This window comes from Urocitellus parryii, chromosome 1, assembly GCF_045843805.1.
Source record: "Urocitellus parryii isolate mUroPar1 chromosome 1, mUroPar1.hap1, whole genome shotgun sequence".
Taxonomy (NCBI): Eukaryota; Metazoa; Chordata; class Mammalia; order Rodentia; family Sciuridae; genus Urocitellus; species Urocitellus parryii.
Window position 1 is genome coordinate 55,210,599 of NC_135531.1, and position 16,637 is coordinate 55,227,235.

The 16,637-nt window shown below is 37.2% G+C and overlaps 1 protein-coding gene across 2 annotated transcripts in view; it reads left to right on the top strand.

Annotated features, from left to right (window-relative positions):
• The first annotated feature begins 337 nt into the window (after positions 1-337).
• The window catches only part of Cdk7 (cyclin dependent kinase 7), a 35,271-nt gene continuing 18,971 nt past the window's right edge, over positions 338-16,637 (top strand). The window contains exons 1-3 of one of the 2 annotated variants that reach the window (XM_026390840.2): positions 338-378; positions 866-925; positions 7,971-8,004. Coding sequence is in view for 1 of the 2 variants with exons in the window: in XM_026390837.2 (XP_026246622.1) it covers positions 446-511; positions 866-925; positions 7,971-8,004 (160 nt within the window). In the remaining variant the exon portion in view is untranslated. Of the gene's footprint in view, positions 512-865; positions 926-7,970; positions 8,005-16,637 lie in introns of both variants that reach the window. The other variant, XM_026390837.2, reaches the window with a different exon arrangement.

The window sequence follows — 16,637 nt, forward strand, 5'->3', positions numbered from 1 at the left end:
TGGCAACCGTGGCGCCAGGACGCGATCGAGCATGAACTAGAAAGCGAGATCAGGTAAAGGTCTAGTCTTCCATAATCATGCACGCCCACCAAATCCTGAATTCCGTATCAGAATGTTGACCTGTCCTTGGTAGCGAAAAAAAATATATCCAAGTTAAAACGGTAATAGGATGATAAAACAGTCATTGAAAACACTCCGCTTTCCGCACCAACAGGAATCACGTGACCAGGGAAGGTGAAGTCCCGGGTTAACTTAGCTTTGGTAGGGGCTGGCTGTGCCCGGGCCTCTTTAACAGCAACACCGCTCACCCCGGAAGTTGGGGAGGAGCTAATAGGCGTCAGGGCCCAGCGAACGGAAGTGGCTGTTGGACGCTTTCAGGTAGCTTTAAATTCCTGCTGTCTTGAACGCTTGTCCCTTTCCACCCGAGTCAGGCTTTGAGCGCCTGATGGCTTTAGACGTGAAGTCTCGAGCAAAGCGCTATGAGAAACTGGACTTCCTTGGGGAGGGACAGGTGAGGCTCTGGGACTGGATTGGGAGGACCCCGAGCGGGGAGCATCGCGGCGCCTCACAGCTTTGCAGGTTTTCTTGTGGAAGCCACAGGACTGGCCTGGCTGCTCGTTCTTCTTGGGTGGGGGCAGGCAGCGCACACTGTCCTGTTGCCCATTGATCCTATCGACATCCTGAAAGTGAACCCTGAGGCGCGGTCCTTCTGAAGAACTGGCTGGAGCGGGACTCGGGGATTGCCCGACTACATTCCAAGCCGCCGCGAGTCCTTTCAGAACCCTGGGTTCTTTAGTTCCCCAAAGGTAAAAAAAGAAAAAAAAAAGGCAAACAAACTTAACGTTATTCCCGTTTTTCTTTATAGTTTGCCACGGTTTATAAGGCCAGGGATAAGAACACCAACCAAATAGTCGCCATTAAGAAAGTAAGTTGTCTTTTATGTTGTTTTTTTCCTTCAAGTCTCCTTCAAGGTGTCTGTATTATGAATTGATTGGTGGCCATTTCACTACTCTTGATGGTACTCTGAAAAATCAGAAGTTACTCATGTTATTTCCAGAGAAAATAGCATTAATTAGTGCCTTGTGTTCCAAGGAGGGAACTATGGAGTCGAACCAGTCTTTGTTCCATTAATTTAAATTAAAATGAAACGAAGAGGAAGCTGTATGTTATTTTTGCTGCATGAACTCGGATGTTGACTAAAGGGGCAGGTACTGCCCATCTGTTCAGTCTTCAAAACTTTCTTTTTAGGTCACAGTTATGCCCTATCTGCATCCACATTTTGTGTGCATATTTATAGTTTCTTTGTACAGATTTACATGAAAGGTTTTCAGTAGCATTAACAACACGAATATAGCCAGCTGCAGTGACCCATGTCTTTAATCCCAGAGACTTGGGAGGCTGAGGCAGGAGGATGTAATTTCCACACTAACCTCAGCAACCCTGTCTCAAAATAAAAATAAAGAAGGCTGGGGGTGGCAGCTTAGTGGTTCAATTCCCAGTACCAGAAAACAAACAAAAAACCTAATGTGGTGCATTTTCTAAAAGGACTTAAGCTGCTTTTAAACTTAGATTCATTTAGAAGACTTATTCATAAGTAGCTAACATTTCTGTATGCTGGGCACTTTGACCTACACTTTTTTCACTCACCCCTCCAAACAGCTTGTAAAATAGTTAAAAGAATTCCTATTTTGCACTCAGAAATTGAGACTGAGAAAGGTTAGTTAAGTGACTTGTCAAGAATACAAAGCTAGTAATTGCTGAAGTTAGGATTTGAATTCAGGTGTTCTGATGTGAGCCAGGTTGGTTGCTTTTCCTCATGCTATTGAAATTGATAACACTTTTAAGGAGAGACTGTCTCACCTGTCTCAGGGCCTGGTAGTGGAGTAAGTTACCTCTGTGTGCCTTTGTTCTTATTGCTACTTTGAATTTGTTCTTCAAAAACCCTAACTTCTTTGAAGTGTATCATCAGGCTTTCTTTTCCAGCCTCCCCCACAGTCTTATTTACTTAATACCTGGCTTTCTTTCTTTTTTTATCTTAGTTATTCCTGCCATCCTTATGTTTGTTGTATTATTATTTACTTTTCTGATATCCTTGTTTTCCAGCTTATGTTTTGTGATCCATCATTATGGCCACTCCCTTGCAAAATCCTCAACTCTTCTAACTCCCTTGTCATCTTTCAGTTCTAGTGCTTTGTTCCCCATCTCGGCAACACTGATCTTTCTGTTCCTTGGACCCCTTAAATTCATTTCATTCTCAAGATTCAAGATTATTGCATTTGCTTTGCCTTCTGGTTGTTTCTTTATAGAACTTGATGTGGCTGATTGCTTATTAAGGTTTCACTCAGATGTGTACTCCACATAGAGGCCTTCTGTGTTCATTCCAGATAAAATAGGTATGCATCCTTCCTTCTCTGTTGTCTTTGCATTTGTTCCTTCTCATCTTCATGATATTTATCAAAATTGAAATTCTCTTACCTGACTTTATTGTCTGTTTAATTCCATTCACATTATAGCTAGGACTATGGCAAGCATATTATAGGCAACTCTTTATGGGGCTGGGATTGTGCTTGATGATAGAGCATTGGTGTAGTACGTGTGAGGTGCTGGGTTCAATTCTCAGGCCCTTATAAAATAAAGGTATTGTGTACATCTACAACTTAAAAAAAAGAAAAAGGTATGGAATTAGCTGGGTGTGGTGCTGTGTGTTTATGTTCCTAACACAGGGGAGGTGGAGGTGGAGGCAGAGGCGGAGGCAGGGGGATCACCTGAGACCAGGAGTTTGAGGCTAACCTGTGGAACATGACAAGAGTCTGTCTCAGAAACAAAAAGGATATTGGCTTGACTGGTACTGTTGGCGTATTGAGTTCTGTAGTTTTCTGAAAGTCCAAGTGTGTGTGTGTGTGTGTGTGTGTGTGTGTGTGTTTAAATATCTTTAGTTGTAGATGGACACAATACCTGTATTTTATTTATTTTTATGTGGTGCTGAGGACCAAACTTGGTGCCTAACACATTAGGCAAGTACTCTACCACTGAGCTATAGCCCCAGCCCCCAAATGTTTTCTGTTGCTTGTTTTTAGTGTTAATTAGGACTTAAAATCCAGCCTTTTTCTCTGTGGTAGACTTTTTCCCCCTTAAAGATAGTTTAAATTATATTTAGTTTTTTAATTAAATTATTTATTCTAATTTATTATATATGATGGCAGAATGCAATTCATTTCATATTACACATAGAGCACAATTTTTCAAGTCATTGGGTGTACACAAAGTATTTTCATACCATTTGTGTCTTCATGCATGTACTTATATATTTAGTTTTTATTTTATTTCAAATGATATATTTTTATGGTTTTAAAGTCAGTTAATAGGCCAAGGCTTTTAACATGCCTAACTCCTCTACTCCTGGTTTTCATTCTCAGAGCAACCACTTTCTTTTTATTTTTTATTTTTTTGGTACCAGGGATAGAACTCAAGGGCACTTGACCACTGAGCCACATCCCCAGCTCAAATTTTGTATTTTATTTAGAGATGATCTCAACTGAGTTCCTTAGTGCCTTGCCATTGCTGAGGTTGTCTTTAAACTTGAAATCCTCCTGTCTCAGCCTCCTGAGCTGCTGGGATTACAGGCATGCGTGTCCATTTAAAAAAAATAATATACATAGATTTTTTTTTTTTGAGTGTTGTATGTGTGTTTTGTTTGTTTCCCCAATTTTAGGCATTATTTTTACTTTCTACTATGAATATGGAGGATTTGGTGGTTTGGACCTTCCTGTTCCAACACTCCTAATTTCTATTCCCATTCTTTTGTTAAAATGCATATTTAAGTTTACAAAAAAAGAAATTATTAAAGAAGCTACTCTTTACCCTTCTTTACCCTTTTACCTAATGGGTCTTGGACTTTTAAAAATCATTGATCTTCCTCATTCTTTTAAAAAAATCATATTGGGGCTAGAAGTATAGCTTAGGGGTAGAACAGTGCTCATTATGCCCTAGTGGGTTCAATCCTCAGAACCAAAAAAAGATCATATTGAATTTGTTTCCCATATTTCCTAATTTAGTCAGTCCCCTAGTGAGCATTTTGGGTCAGTTTTCTTTTTTCAGTATTGGTCCAAAATAGATGTATGTCAGTTCAATATACAATGTTTGCATGCTTTTAAGCTATATATATCATAGACCTACACATATTTATTTAATATATATTCTTTTATAATTGTTTTCTGAATCAATATCATGAAATTTTCTATATTGATATAGATCATGGTTTATTCATACTCATTGATTAGATTCCATTATATGTAACTCTACAGATTTTTTTTTTTTTCTTTGTGGTTCTGGGGAATGAACCCTGGGCACTATACCACTAAGCTATATTCCCAGCCCTATTTTGTATTTGATTTAGAGATAGGTTCTCAACTGAGTTGCTTAGTGCCTCGCTAAGTTGGTGAGGCTGGCTTTGAACTAAACGATCCTCGTGTCTCAGCCTCCCAAGCCACTGGGATTATAGGTATGCACCACCAAGCCTGGCAGTCTTTTTTTTTTTTTTTTTTTTTTTATTTTGAGGCAGAATCTTGCTAAATTGCTGAACCTGGCTTCAAACTTTCTTTTATTTTTAAAAATTTGTTCTTGGGGGATAGTAGAGAATAGGACAGACAGCAGAATACATCAGACACTAGAAAGGCATTATGTCAATAAATGGAAGGGTAACTGATGTGATACAGCAATCTGTATACTGGGTAAAATTGGGAGTTCATAACCCACTTGAATCAAACTGGGAAATATGATGTATTAAGAACTATGTAATGTTTTGAACGACCAACAATAAAAAAAAAAAAGAAAAAAAAATTTGTTCTTATTTATACAGGATAGTAGAATGTATTTTGACACATTATACATATGTGGAGTATAACTTCTCATTCTTCTGGTTTCCTGTTTGTATATGATGAGGCCTCAAACTTTCTACCCTTCTGCCTCATCCTCCCAAGAGGCTGGGATTACAAAGGGGTGCTATACTGAAATTTTCAAACTCTGTTGATAATAGCCCTTTTATTGACAGTCTGGTTTGTTTGTTTGTTTGTTTCTTTGGTACCAGGAATCAAACCGAAGGGTGCTTATTAACCATTAAGCCACATCCCCAGCCTTTTAAGTTTTTTTTTTTGAGACAGGTTCTCACTAGGTTGCTTACAAGCTTTGCCAAATTGCTGAGGCTGGCTTTGAAACTGTGATCATACTGCCTAAGCCTTCTGAGCTGCTGGGATTACAGGTGTGTGCCACCATACTTGGCTCTATGAATAGTCTTTATGAATCATCTTGTATGCATATTTTAGCTTCTCTAGAGAATGTATCTATATTTGAGACCAATTATGAATTTTTGATTCAGAATATTAACAACATCATCTTCACCAGATAAGGTCAAGTTGCTCTCTGACGTGTCTGGATTAAGTTTACTTTCTGCCGCAGTCTGGCTGGGCACAATTCAGGAGCCACTTGTCAAAAGAAACTAACTTTATTTTTAGAACTACAAACTCCAAAGAAAACAGCTCCTCAGGAAAAAAACCCTCAGAGCCTAGCTGCCACCACCGGCTTCCACAAGCCTCTCACCCACACTCCAGCCTCTCTACCTCCCACAATCCTCCTGCTCTTGAGGCCAATTGGCTGGGTTGCGTGGGCAGAGCCAAAGAAGTCCCCCAATGAGCAGCTCTGTGGAGGAGCCAATCAGCTAAATGTTGCTGGGGCCGCTGTGAGCCAATCATCAGCTGGCAGTCTGAAGGGCAGGGAAACAGCCCAATGAACATCACCACAGAGGAGCCAATCAGCTAGATGTTGCTGGGGCCGCTGTGAGCCAATCATCAGCTGGCAGTCTGAAGGGCAGGGAAACAGCCCAATGAACATCACCACAGAGGAGCCAATCAGCTAGATGTTGCTGGGGCTGCTGTGAGCCAATCATCAGCAGGCAGCTGGAAGTTTGCTGGGGCCCCTTTGGCTGTGGCTCTCAACAACCTTCCACCATACTTTCAACATTTGTATTGTCATTCATTAAGACATTTTGTCATTTAGATGAGTTGAAAATGGAATGTTTGTTGTTTCAGTTAATTTTTTTTGTTTCATCTTAGAATTTTTTTTTTTTTTTAAAGAAAGAGAGAGAGAGAGTGAGAGAGAAAGAGAGAGAATTCTTCAATATTTATTTTTCAGTTTTCGGTGGACACAACATCTTTGTATGTGGTGCTGAGGATCGAACCCCGGGCAGCACGCATGCCAGGCGAGCATGCCACTGCTTGAACCACATCCCCAGCCCTCATCTTAGAATTTTTAACTTAGGGTTTTTTTCTCCTATTTGGTTTTTTTTTTTTTTTTTGGGATGCTTATGGGGTGGGTGTGTGTGTGTGTGTGTGTGTGTGTGTGTGTGTTACTGGGGATTGAACTCAGAGCCCTCACAAATGCCAGGCAAACCTCTGTGCTCTGTCTGTATTACATCCTCAGCACAGGTTAAATTTTTTTCTTTGTGTTAATTTGTTGAAATTTATTATATATTCTGAATATTGATCCTTAGAAATATACATTGCAGTTATCATCTTCCAGTTTTTAGCTAAGCTTTAGTTTATTTAAGTTTTTTTTTTTTTTTTTTTTTTAAACTGGGAATTGAACTTAGGAACACTCGACCACTGAGCCACATCCTCAGCCCTTTTTTGTATTTTATTTAGAGATAGGGTCTCATTGAGTTGTTTAGCACCTTACTTTTTGCTGAGGCTGGCTTTGAACTTGCGATCATCCTGCCTCAGCCCTCTTGGGCTGTGGGGATAACAGGCACGCATCACCGAATTGGGCTACTTGTGGTATCTTTTAAGGTATTTAAGTTAACATGGTTGAATTTGTCAGTTTTTTTCCTTTGTAGGTTCCCTTTTTGTGTAATCTTCTATTTCCTATATAAGAACATTCCTATAAGGAATTTTCCTATGGAATTTTAAAGTATTCATTTTAACATTTAGGTCTTTATTCCATCTGTAACTTCTCTGTATTATGTGATGGGGGGATCTAATATTTTCCCCCAGCTATCCTAACACTATTGATTGCCTGTTCTTTTACCCCATACACTTGTTATGCCAAGTTCCAGTATATACTTGGATCCATTTCTTAGCATGCTATTTTGTTCTAGTGACTGATTTTCCCCCCATTATCTGCTGAAGTACTACAGTATTTTTAATTATTTTTACTTTGTAATAAGTCTTGAAAATTTTAAAGTCTCACTCATGTTGTTTTTTCTTCAAAATTGTCTTGACTACTGTATAATCTAATTGGGAAATTGTATAGGAATTAGGTATCAGGTGCTTCTGTGCCAATATTGTTAATTATGTTAGGTTTGAAAATGGCTTTATGGTTATATAAGAATGTCCATGTTTTAGAGTTGTTTACTTAATTGTATAAGGGTAAAATGACACAAAGACTTGGATTTACTTTTAAGTATTTTAGCCAGCAAAAGAGGAAAGGATGCATGAATGAAGTAAATGTAGCAAGATATTAGTTATTTTTAATCTGGATGATGAAGTAGAAAACTTCATGAGATTAGTTTTTAAAATGTTTAATAGTTTAGGGCTGTGGCTCAGTGGTTGAGCACTTGCCTAGCATGTGTGAGGCACTGGATTTGATTCTCAGCACTGCATGTAAGTAAATAAATAAATAAAGTTCCATCAACAACTAATAAAAAAAAATTTAAAAAGTGTTTAATAAGGGCTGGGGTTATGGCTCAGTGGTAGAGTACTTGCCTAGCATGTGTGAGGCACTGGGTTTGATCCCCGGCACCACATAAAAACAAAAACAAATAAATAAAGGTATTGTGTCCATCTACAACTAAAAAAATTTTTTTTAAAAAGTTGTTTATTAATAAACCAAGAGAGATTTAAAAAAATGTTTAATAGGTTAAGTGTTTAGTCTGCATAATTATCTAATTTTAATATTTGTGTTTGTGTTTTGTATATTAGATCAAACTTGGACATAGATCAGAAGCTAAAGATGGTAAGTATTTCAAATAATCTGACAAATTAGGAAATGTTCTTACTCTTACTTAGGAAATAAGCAAATTATTATTAAGATTTAGCAGTGGTTTTGGATAGAGTTTTTGTAGTGTTCCTCCCAAAATAAAGATAGACTTAGGACAGAGAGAGGACATTTGATGATTTTCACTATTTGAGTGTTCAGAGGAACATTCAAATACTTAAGTAAATGGAAGGCAGCAAGTTGCCTTGTCTTGCTGTACTCATTACTGTTTTAGATATTAGAAGCATTGTTTTTTCTATTGCTGAGCTTCTAATTACTTTGAAAATTGAGGGGTTGGGGATGTGCCTCAGTGATAGAGCACTTACCTCACATGTGTTGGAGTACTGGGTTTGATATTCAGAATCATATATGAATAAATAAAATAAATAAAGGCATCGTGTCCATCTACAACTAAAAATTTTAAAAATGTTTAAAAAATTAAGGCTACATCTTCATGGAAATACACAAAGTTCGCTACAAAATGCATACACGGAGAAAAGATTTCTTTTATGTTTCTATGTTGATCTTTATATTGCATAGGTATCTTTAAAATTTCTCTAATTAGTTATACATAACAGAATGCATTTTAACGCATCATACATAAATGGAGTATAACTTCTCATTTGTCTGTACATGATTTAGAGTTACACAGGTCATGTATCGTATATGCACAGAGGATAATAATGTCTGATTCATTCTACTGTTATTCCTACCTCCATGCCCCTTTTGTTCTCTTCACTCCCCTTTGTCTAGTCCAAAATACCTCTATTCTTCTTCTTCCCCACTTATTGTGAATTAGCATCTGCATATCAGAGAAAACATTTGGCCTTTTGTTCTTGGCTTATTTCTTTTAACATATTATTCTCTAGTTCTATCTATTGACTGGCAAATGCCATAATATTATTATTCTTTAAGGCTGAATAACATTCCATTGTGTATATATACCACAGTTTCCTTACCCCTACCTCTGTTGAAGGACACCAGGTTGGTTCCATATTTTAGCTATTGTAGATTGAGATGCTATAAACGTTGATGTGGCTGCGTCAATGTAGTATGCTGATTTTAAATCCTTTGGGTATAAACCTAGGAGTGGGATGACTAGGTCAAATGATGGTAACATTCCAAGTTTTCTGAGGAATCTCCACACTGCTTTCCATAGTGCGCCGATTTTCAGTCCCGCCAATAAGAGTGTACCTTCCTCCCCTACATCTTTGCCAACATGTATTGCTTGTATTCTTGATGATTGCCATTCTGACTAGAGTGAGATGGAATCTCAGTGTCATTTTGATTTGCATTTCTCTAATTGGTAGAAATGTTGAACGTTTTTTCATATATTGATCAATTGTATTTCTTCTGTGAGGTGTGTATTCAGTTCCTTTGCCCACTTATTAATAGAGTTATTTGTTTTTTGGTGTTAAGTTTTTTGAGTTCTTTATATATCTTGGTAATTAATGCTCTGAGATGCTGTGGTAGATTTTTTCCTATTCTATATGCTCTCTCTTCATGTTTTTGATTGTTTCTTTGCTGTGAAGAAGCTTTTTAGTTTGATTCTATCCCATTTATTGATTCTCTTATTTTTAATGTATTATTTTAGTTGTAGGTGGATACAATACCTTTATTTTATTTTTATATGGTGCTGAGGATTGAACCCAGTGCCTCACACGTGCTAGACAAGGTCTATACCACTAGCCCCCCATTTATTGATTCTTGATTTTGCTTATTGTGCTTTAGGAGTCTTGTTAAATAAGTTATTTCTTAAGCCAACATGGTGTAGATTTGGGCCTGCTTTTTCTTTTGTTAGGTGAAGGTCTGTCTCTGTTCTAGTGCCTAAGTCTTTTGATCCACTGTTGAGTTGATTTTTTGGCAGGGTGAGAGATAGGGGTTTAATTTCATTTTACTACATGTGGATTCCCAGTTTTCCCAGAACCATTTGTTGAAGAGGCTATCAAAAAGATTTATTTCTTAGTCATCACAAAATAGTTCTTATTAAAACACGTGCCTATAATCGCAGCTATTATGAGACTGAAGGAATAGGATCACAAGTTCAAGGCCAGCCTGGGCAAACCTTTTTCTCAAAATGAAAAGGGTTAGAAATGTACCTCAGGGGGCTGGGGATGTGGCTCAAGAGGTAGGTAGCGTGCTCTCCTGGCATGCGTGCGGCTCAGATTTGATCCTCAGCACCACAAACTAGAAAATAAATATTAAAAAATTCTCTCTCTCAAAAAAAAAAAAAGAGAGGAGGAAATTAATTTAAAAAAAAAAAAAGAAAAGAAATGTACCTCAATAGTAGAGCTGTCTTTTGCGGGGGCTACCAGGGATTAATATCAGGGACATTTTACAAATGAGCCACATCCCCAGACCTATTTTGTATTTTGTTTAGAGACAGGGTCTCACTGAGTTGCTTTAATGCCTCACTTTTTTTTGATGAGGCTGGCTTTGAACTCAAAATCCTTGTGTCTCAACCTCCTGAGCTGCTGGGATTACAGGCATGCACCACCGCACCTGGTCTCAGTAGTAGAGCTCTTACCTAGCTTGTATAAGGCCCTGGGTTCAATTCCTAGGACTACAAAGAAAAAAAGGAGGTAGGGGCAGCACCATATCTTTATTTTGAATTATATCCTTTATGTTAGAAAAGATACTGTCTTATCATTTGTTTCCTTTTAGCACAAATAATCTGCCCTTAATATTTGTAGGGAAGAGAAAAGAACCTAATTATCACATATATGCTACACACTAATATATGTACTTTGTTTAATGGTCTTCAGATTTGATATGTTACATATAATGCAGATACTTTTTTTTTTCTACTCATCACAGTCTGTGTTAAGCAACTTTATTTTTTTTTTTATTTTATTGGTTGTTCAAAACATTACAAAGATTGCAGAATCACATCAGTTACACATCCACATTTTTACATAATGCCATATTAGTAACTGTTGTATTCTGCTACCTTTCCTATCCTCTACTATCCCCCCTCCCCTCCCCTCCCATCTTCTCTCTCTACCCCATCTACTGTAATTAATTTCTCTCCTTGTTTTTTTTTTCCCCATTCCCCTCACAACCTCTTATATGTAATTTCATATATCATTGAGGGTCTCCTTCCATTTCCATGGAATTTCCCTTTTCTCTCTCTTTCCCTCCCACATCATGTCTCTGTTTAATGTTAATCTTTTCCTCCTGCTCTTCCTCCCCGCTCTGTTCTTTGTTGCTCTCATTATTTTTTTTTTAAAGAGAGAGTGAGAGAGGAGGGAGGGAGGGAGGGAGGGAGAGAGAGAGAGAGAGAGAGAGAGAGAGAATTTTAAAAAATATTTATTTTTTTTAGTTCTCGGAGGACACAACATCTTTGTTGGTATGTGGTGCTGAGGATCGAACCCGGGCCGCACGCATGCCAGGCGAGCGCACTACCGCTTGAGCCACATCCCCATCCCCTGTTGCTCTCATTATATCAAAGAAGACATTTGGCATTTGTTTTTTAGGGATTGGCTAGCTTCACTTAGCATAATCTGCTCTAGTGCCATCCATTTCCCTGCAAATTCCATGATTTTGTCATTTTTAGTGCTTCGTAGTACTCCATTGTGTATGAATGCCACATTTTTTTTTTATTCATCTATTGAAGGGCATCTGGGTTGGTTCCACAGTCTTAACAATTGTGAATTGTGCTGCTATGAACATCGATGTGGCAGTATCCCTGTAGTACGCTCTTTTAAGGTCTTCAGGGAATAGTCCGAGAAGGGCAATAGCTGGGTCAAATGATGGTTCCATTCCCAGCTTTCCCAGGAATCTCCATACTGCTTTCCAAATTGGCCGCACCAATTTGCAGTCCCACCAGCAATGTACAAGTGTACCCTTTTCCCCACATCCTCGCCAGCACTTGTTGTTTGACTTCAGAATGGCTGCCAATCTTATTGGAGTGAGATGGTATCTTAGGGTGGTTTTGATTTGCATTTCTCTGACTGCTAGAGATGGTGAGCATTTTTTCATGTACTTGTTGATTGATTGTATGTCCTCCTCTGAGAAGTGTCTGTTCAGGTCTTTGGCCCATTTGTTGATTGGGTTATTTGTTTTCTTCTTGTTTAATTTTTTGAGTTCTTTGTATACTCTGGATTTTAGGGCTCTATCTGAAGTGTGAGGAGTAAAAATTTGTTCCCATGATGTAGGCTCCCTGTTTACCTCTTTTATTGTTTCTCTTGCTGAGAAAAAACTTTTTAGTTTAAGTAAGTCCCATTTGTTTATTCTTATTATTAACTCTTCTGCTATGGGTGTCCTATTAAGGAATTTGGAGCCCGACCCCACAATATGTAGATCGGAGCCAACCTTTTCTTCTATGAGACGCATAGTCTCTGATTTGATATCAAGGTCCTTGATCCATTTTGAGTTAACTTTTGTGCATGGCGAGAGAAGGGGATTCAGTTTCATTTTGTTGCATATGGATTTCCAGTTTTCCCAGCACCATTTGTTGAAGATGCTATCCTTCCTCCATTGCATGCTTTTAGCCCCTTTATCAAATATAAGATAGTTGTAATTTTGTGGATTGGTTTCTGTGTCCTCTATTCTATACCATTGGTCCACCCGCCTGTTTTGGTACCAGTACCATGCTGTTTTTGTTACTATTGCTCTGTAGTATAGTTTGAAGTCTGGTATCGCTATACTGCCTGATTCACACTTCCTGCTTAGAGTTCCTTTTGCTATTCTGGGTCTTATATTTTTCCACATGAATTTCATGATTGCTTTCTCTATTTCTACAAGAAATGCCATTGGGATTTTGATTGGCATTGCATTAAACCTATAGAGAACTTTTGGTAATATCGCCATTTTGATGATGTTAGTTCTGCCTATCCATGAACAGGGTATATTTTTCCATCTTCTAAGATCTTCTATTTCTCTCTTTAGGGTTCTGTAGTTTTCATTGTATAAATCTTTCACCTCTTTTGTTAGGTTGATTCCCAAGTATTTTATTTTTTTTTGAGGATATTGTAAATGGGGTGGTTTTCCTCATTTCCATTTCAGAAGATTTGTCGCTGATATACAGGAATGCCTTTTATTTATGCGTGTTGATTTTATATCCTGCCACTTTGCTGAATTCATTTATTAGCTCTAGCAGTTTCTTTGTAGACCCTTTTGTGTCTAGGTATAGGATCATATCATCCGCAAATAGTGATAATTTAAGTTCTTCTTTTCCTAGCTTAATGCCTTTAATTTCTTTTGTCTGTCTAATTGCTCTGGCCAGTATTTTGAGAACTATATTGAATAGAAGTGGTGAGAGAGGGCATCCCTGTCTTGTTCCAGATTTTAGAGGGAATGACTTCAGTTTTTCTCCATTTCGAATGATGCTAGCCTGAGGCTTAGCATATATAGCTTTTATAATGTTGAGGTAAGTTCCTGTTATCCATAGTTTTTCTAATGTTTTGAACATAAAGGGATGCTGTACTGTGTCGAATGCTTTTTCTGCATCTATCAAGATGATCATATGGTTCTTATCTTTAAGTCTATTGATGTGGTGAATAACATTTATTGATTTCCGTATATTGAACCAGCCTTGCATCCCAGGGATGAATCCTACTTGATCATGGTGCATGATCTTTTTGATATGTTTTTGTATACGATTTGCCAGAATTTTATTGAGGATTTTTGCATCTAAATTCATTAGGGATATTGGTCTGTAGTTTTCTTTCTTTGAGGTGTCTTTATCTGGTTTGGGGATCAGGGTGATATTGGCCTCATAGAATGAATTTGGAAGTTCTCCCTCTTTTTCTATCGCCTGAAATAGATTGTGGAGTATTGGTATTAGTTCTTCTTTAAAGTTCTTGTAAATCTCTGCTGTATATCCATCCGGTCCTGGGCTTTCCTGGTTGGTAGTCTTTTGATGGCTTCTTCTATTTCCTCACTTGATATTGGTCTATTTAGGTTGTTTATATCTTCCTGACTCAATCTGGGTAGTTCATATGTCTTGAGGAATTTATCGATGCCTTCACTATCTTCTATTTTATTAGAGTATAGGGTTTCAAAATAATTTCTAATTATCTTCTGTATTTCTGAATTGTCTGTTGTGATGTTGCCTTTTTCATACCCTAAGCTAGTAATTTGGGTTCTCTCTCTCCTTCTCTTTGTTAGCGTGGCTAGTGGTCTATCAATCTTATTTATTTTTTCAAAGAACCAACTTTTAGTTTTGTCAATTTTTTTGATTGTTTCTTTTGTTTCAATTTCATTGATTTCAGCTCTAATTTTAATTATTTCTTGCCTTCTACTGTATTTGCTGCTGATTTGTTCTTCTTTTTCTAAGGCTTCGAGGTGTAGTGTGAGGTCATTTATTTGTTGGCTTTTCTTTCTTTTAAGGAATGAACTCCATGAAATGAATTTTCCTCTTAGTACTACTTTCATAGTGTCCCAGAGATTTCGATATGTTGTGTCTGAGTTTTCGTTTACCTCTACAAATTTTTTAATTTCCTCTTTGATGTCTTCTGTAACCCTTTGTTCATTCAGTAGCATATTGTTTAATCTTCATGTGATGTAGGATTTTTCCTTTCTCATTTTATTATTGATTTCCAATGTCATTCCAGTATGATCAGATAAAATGCATGGTAGTATCTCAACTCCTTTGTAATTACTAAGATTTGCCCTGTGACATAATATATGGTCTATTTTTGAGAAGGATCCATGTGCTGCTGAGAAGAAAGTGTATCCGCTTGATGTTGGGTGGTATACTCTGTATATATCAATTAAGTCTAAACTATTAATTGTATTATTGAGCTCTGTGGTTTCTTTATTCAACTTTTGTTTGGAAGATCTGTCCAGTGGTGAGAGAGGTGTGTTAAGATCTCCCATGATTATTGTGTTGTGGTCTATTAGACTCTTGAACTTGAGAAGAGTTTGTTTGATGAACGTAGCTGCACCATTGTTTGGGGCATATATATTAATGATCGTCAAGTCTTGTTGGTGTATGGTTTCCTTGAGCAGTATGTAGTGTCCTTGTTTATCCCTTTTAATTAACTTTGGCTGGAAGTCTATTTTATTTGATACAAGTATGGACACCCCGCTTGCTTCTGGGGTCCATATGAGTGATGTGATTTTTCCCAACTTTTTAACTTCAGTCTATGTATGTCTTTTCCTATCAGATGAGTCTCCTGTAGGCAGCATATTGTTGGATCTTTTTTTTTTAATGCATTCTACTAGCCTATGTCTTTTGATTGGTGCATTTATGTCATTAACATTTAGGATTACTATTGAGATATGGTTTGTATTTCCAGCCATATTTGTTTGTTACTTAACATGATTTGTTTTTCTCTTTGCTTAGTTTTTCCTTTACTGTACTACCTCCTGCTGTTGGTTTTCATTGTTATTTTTCATTTCTTCTTCCTGTAATGTTTTGCCAAGGATGTTTTGAAGAGCTGGTTTTCTAGTTGCAAATTCTTTTAACTTTTGTTTGTCGTGGAAGATTTTTATTTCATCTTCAATCCTGAAGCTTAATTTCGCTGGATACATGGTTCTTGGTTGGAACCCTTTTTCTTTCAGCGTTTGAAATATGTTGTTCCAGGATCTTCTAGCTTTCAGAGTCTGTGTTTAAAGATCAGCAGTTATCCTGATCGGTTTACCCCTAAATGTAATCTGCTTCCTCTCTCTTGTGGCTTTTAAGATTCTCTCCTTATTTTGTATGTTGGGCATCTTCATTATAATGTGTCTTGGTGTGGATCTCTTATGATTTTGTACATTCGGTGTCCTGTAGGCTTTTCTTTTTCATTCTTTAAGTCTGGGAAGTTTTCTAGTATTATTTCATTGAATAGATTGCTCATTCCCTTGGTTTGGACCTCTATACCCTCTTTTATCCCAATAACTCTTAGGTTTGGTTTCTTGATGTTATCCCATAATTCTTGGATGTTCTGTTCATGATTTCTTAACATTCTCGCTGAGCTGTCCATGTTCTTTTCAAGTTGAAAAACTTTGTCTTGGTTGTCTGAAGTTCTATCTTCTAAGTGTTCTATTCTGCTGGTAATACTCTCATTTGAGTTTTTAATTTGGTTTATTGTTTCCTGCATTTCCAGGATTTCTGTTTGTTTGTTTTTTATATCCTCTATTTCCCTATAGAGTTGATCTTTTGCTTCTTGGATTTGTTTATGTAATTCATTGTCAAAGTGATTTTTCATTGTCTGAATTTGCTGTATAATGTCTTCCTTGAGACTCCATGATCTGCTCATGATTCTTTCTAGCTTTGTGAAACTGTTGTGCTAATATTTTTCCCCTTATATATTTGTATCGTTCTTGTATAGCTCCAAAATCCCTCTTTTGCGGAGAAAGACAATGTTAACAGTTCCCAATATCAATAGTACATTATCTAAGCACAAGTTTTCATTATTAATACATTTATAGTTAGATTCTAAGACTATAGATATTGGTTTTAATTATTAATTAAGAATATATTCATTAGTTTCATAAAAGGCGTACCATATCTGGTGGCATATAGAAAACTTAATTTCAGACGAAGGATGTTATACTTAGAGGGAAAGGAGTGAGGGTATGAGGTTAACTAACATAGCACCTTTGGAGAACTCTAACCAATAGACTGGTAATTTATGGAAGAATGTATAGACTCAACCTCCTATCTGAATTTAGATAGTTAC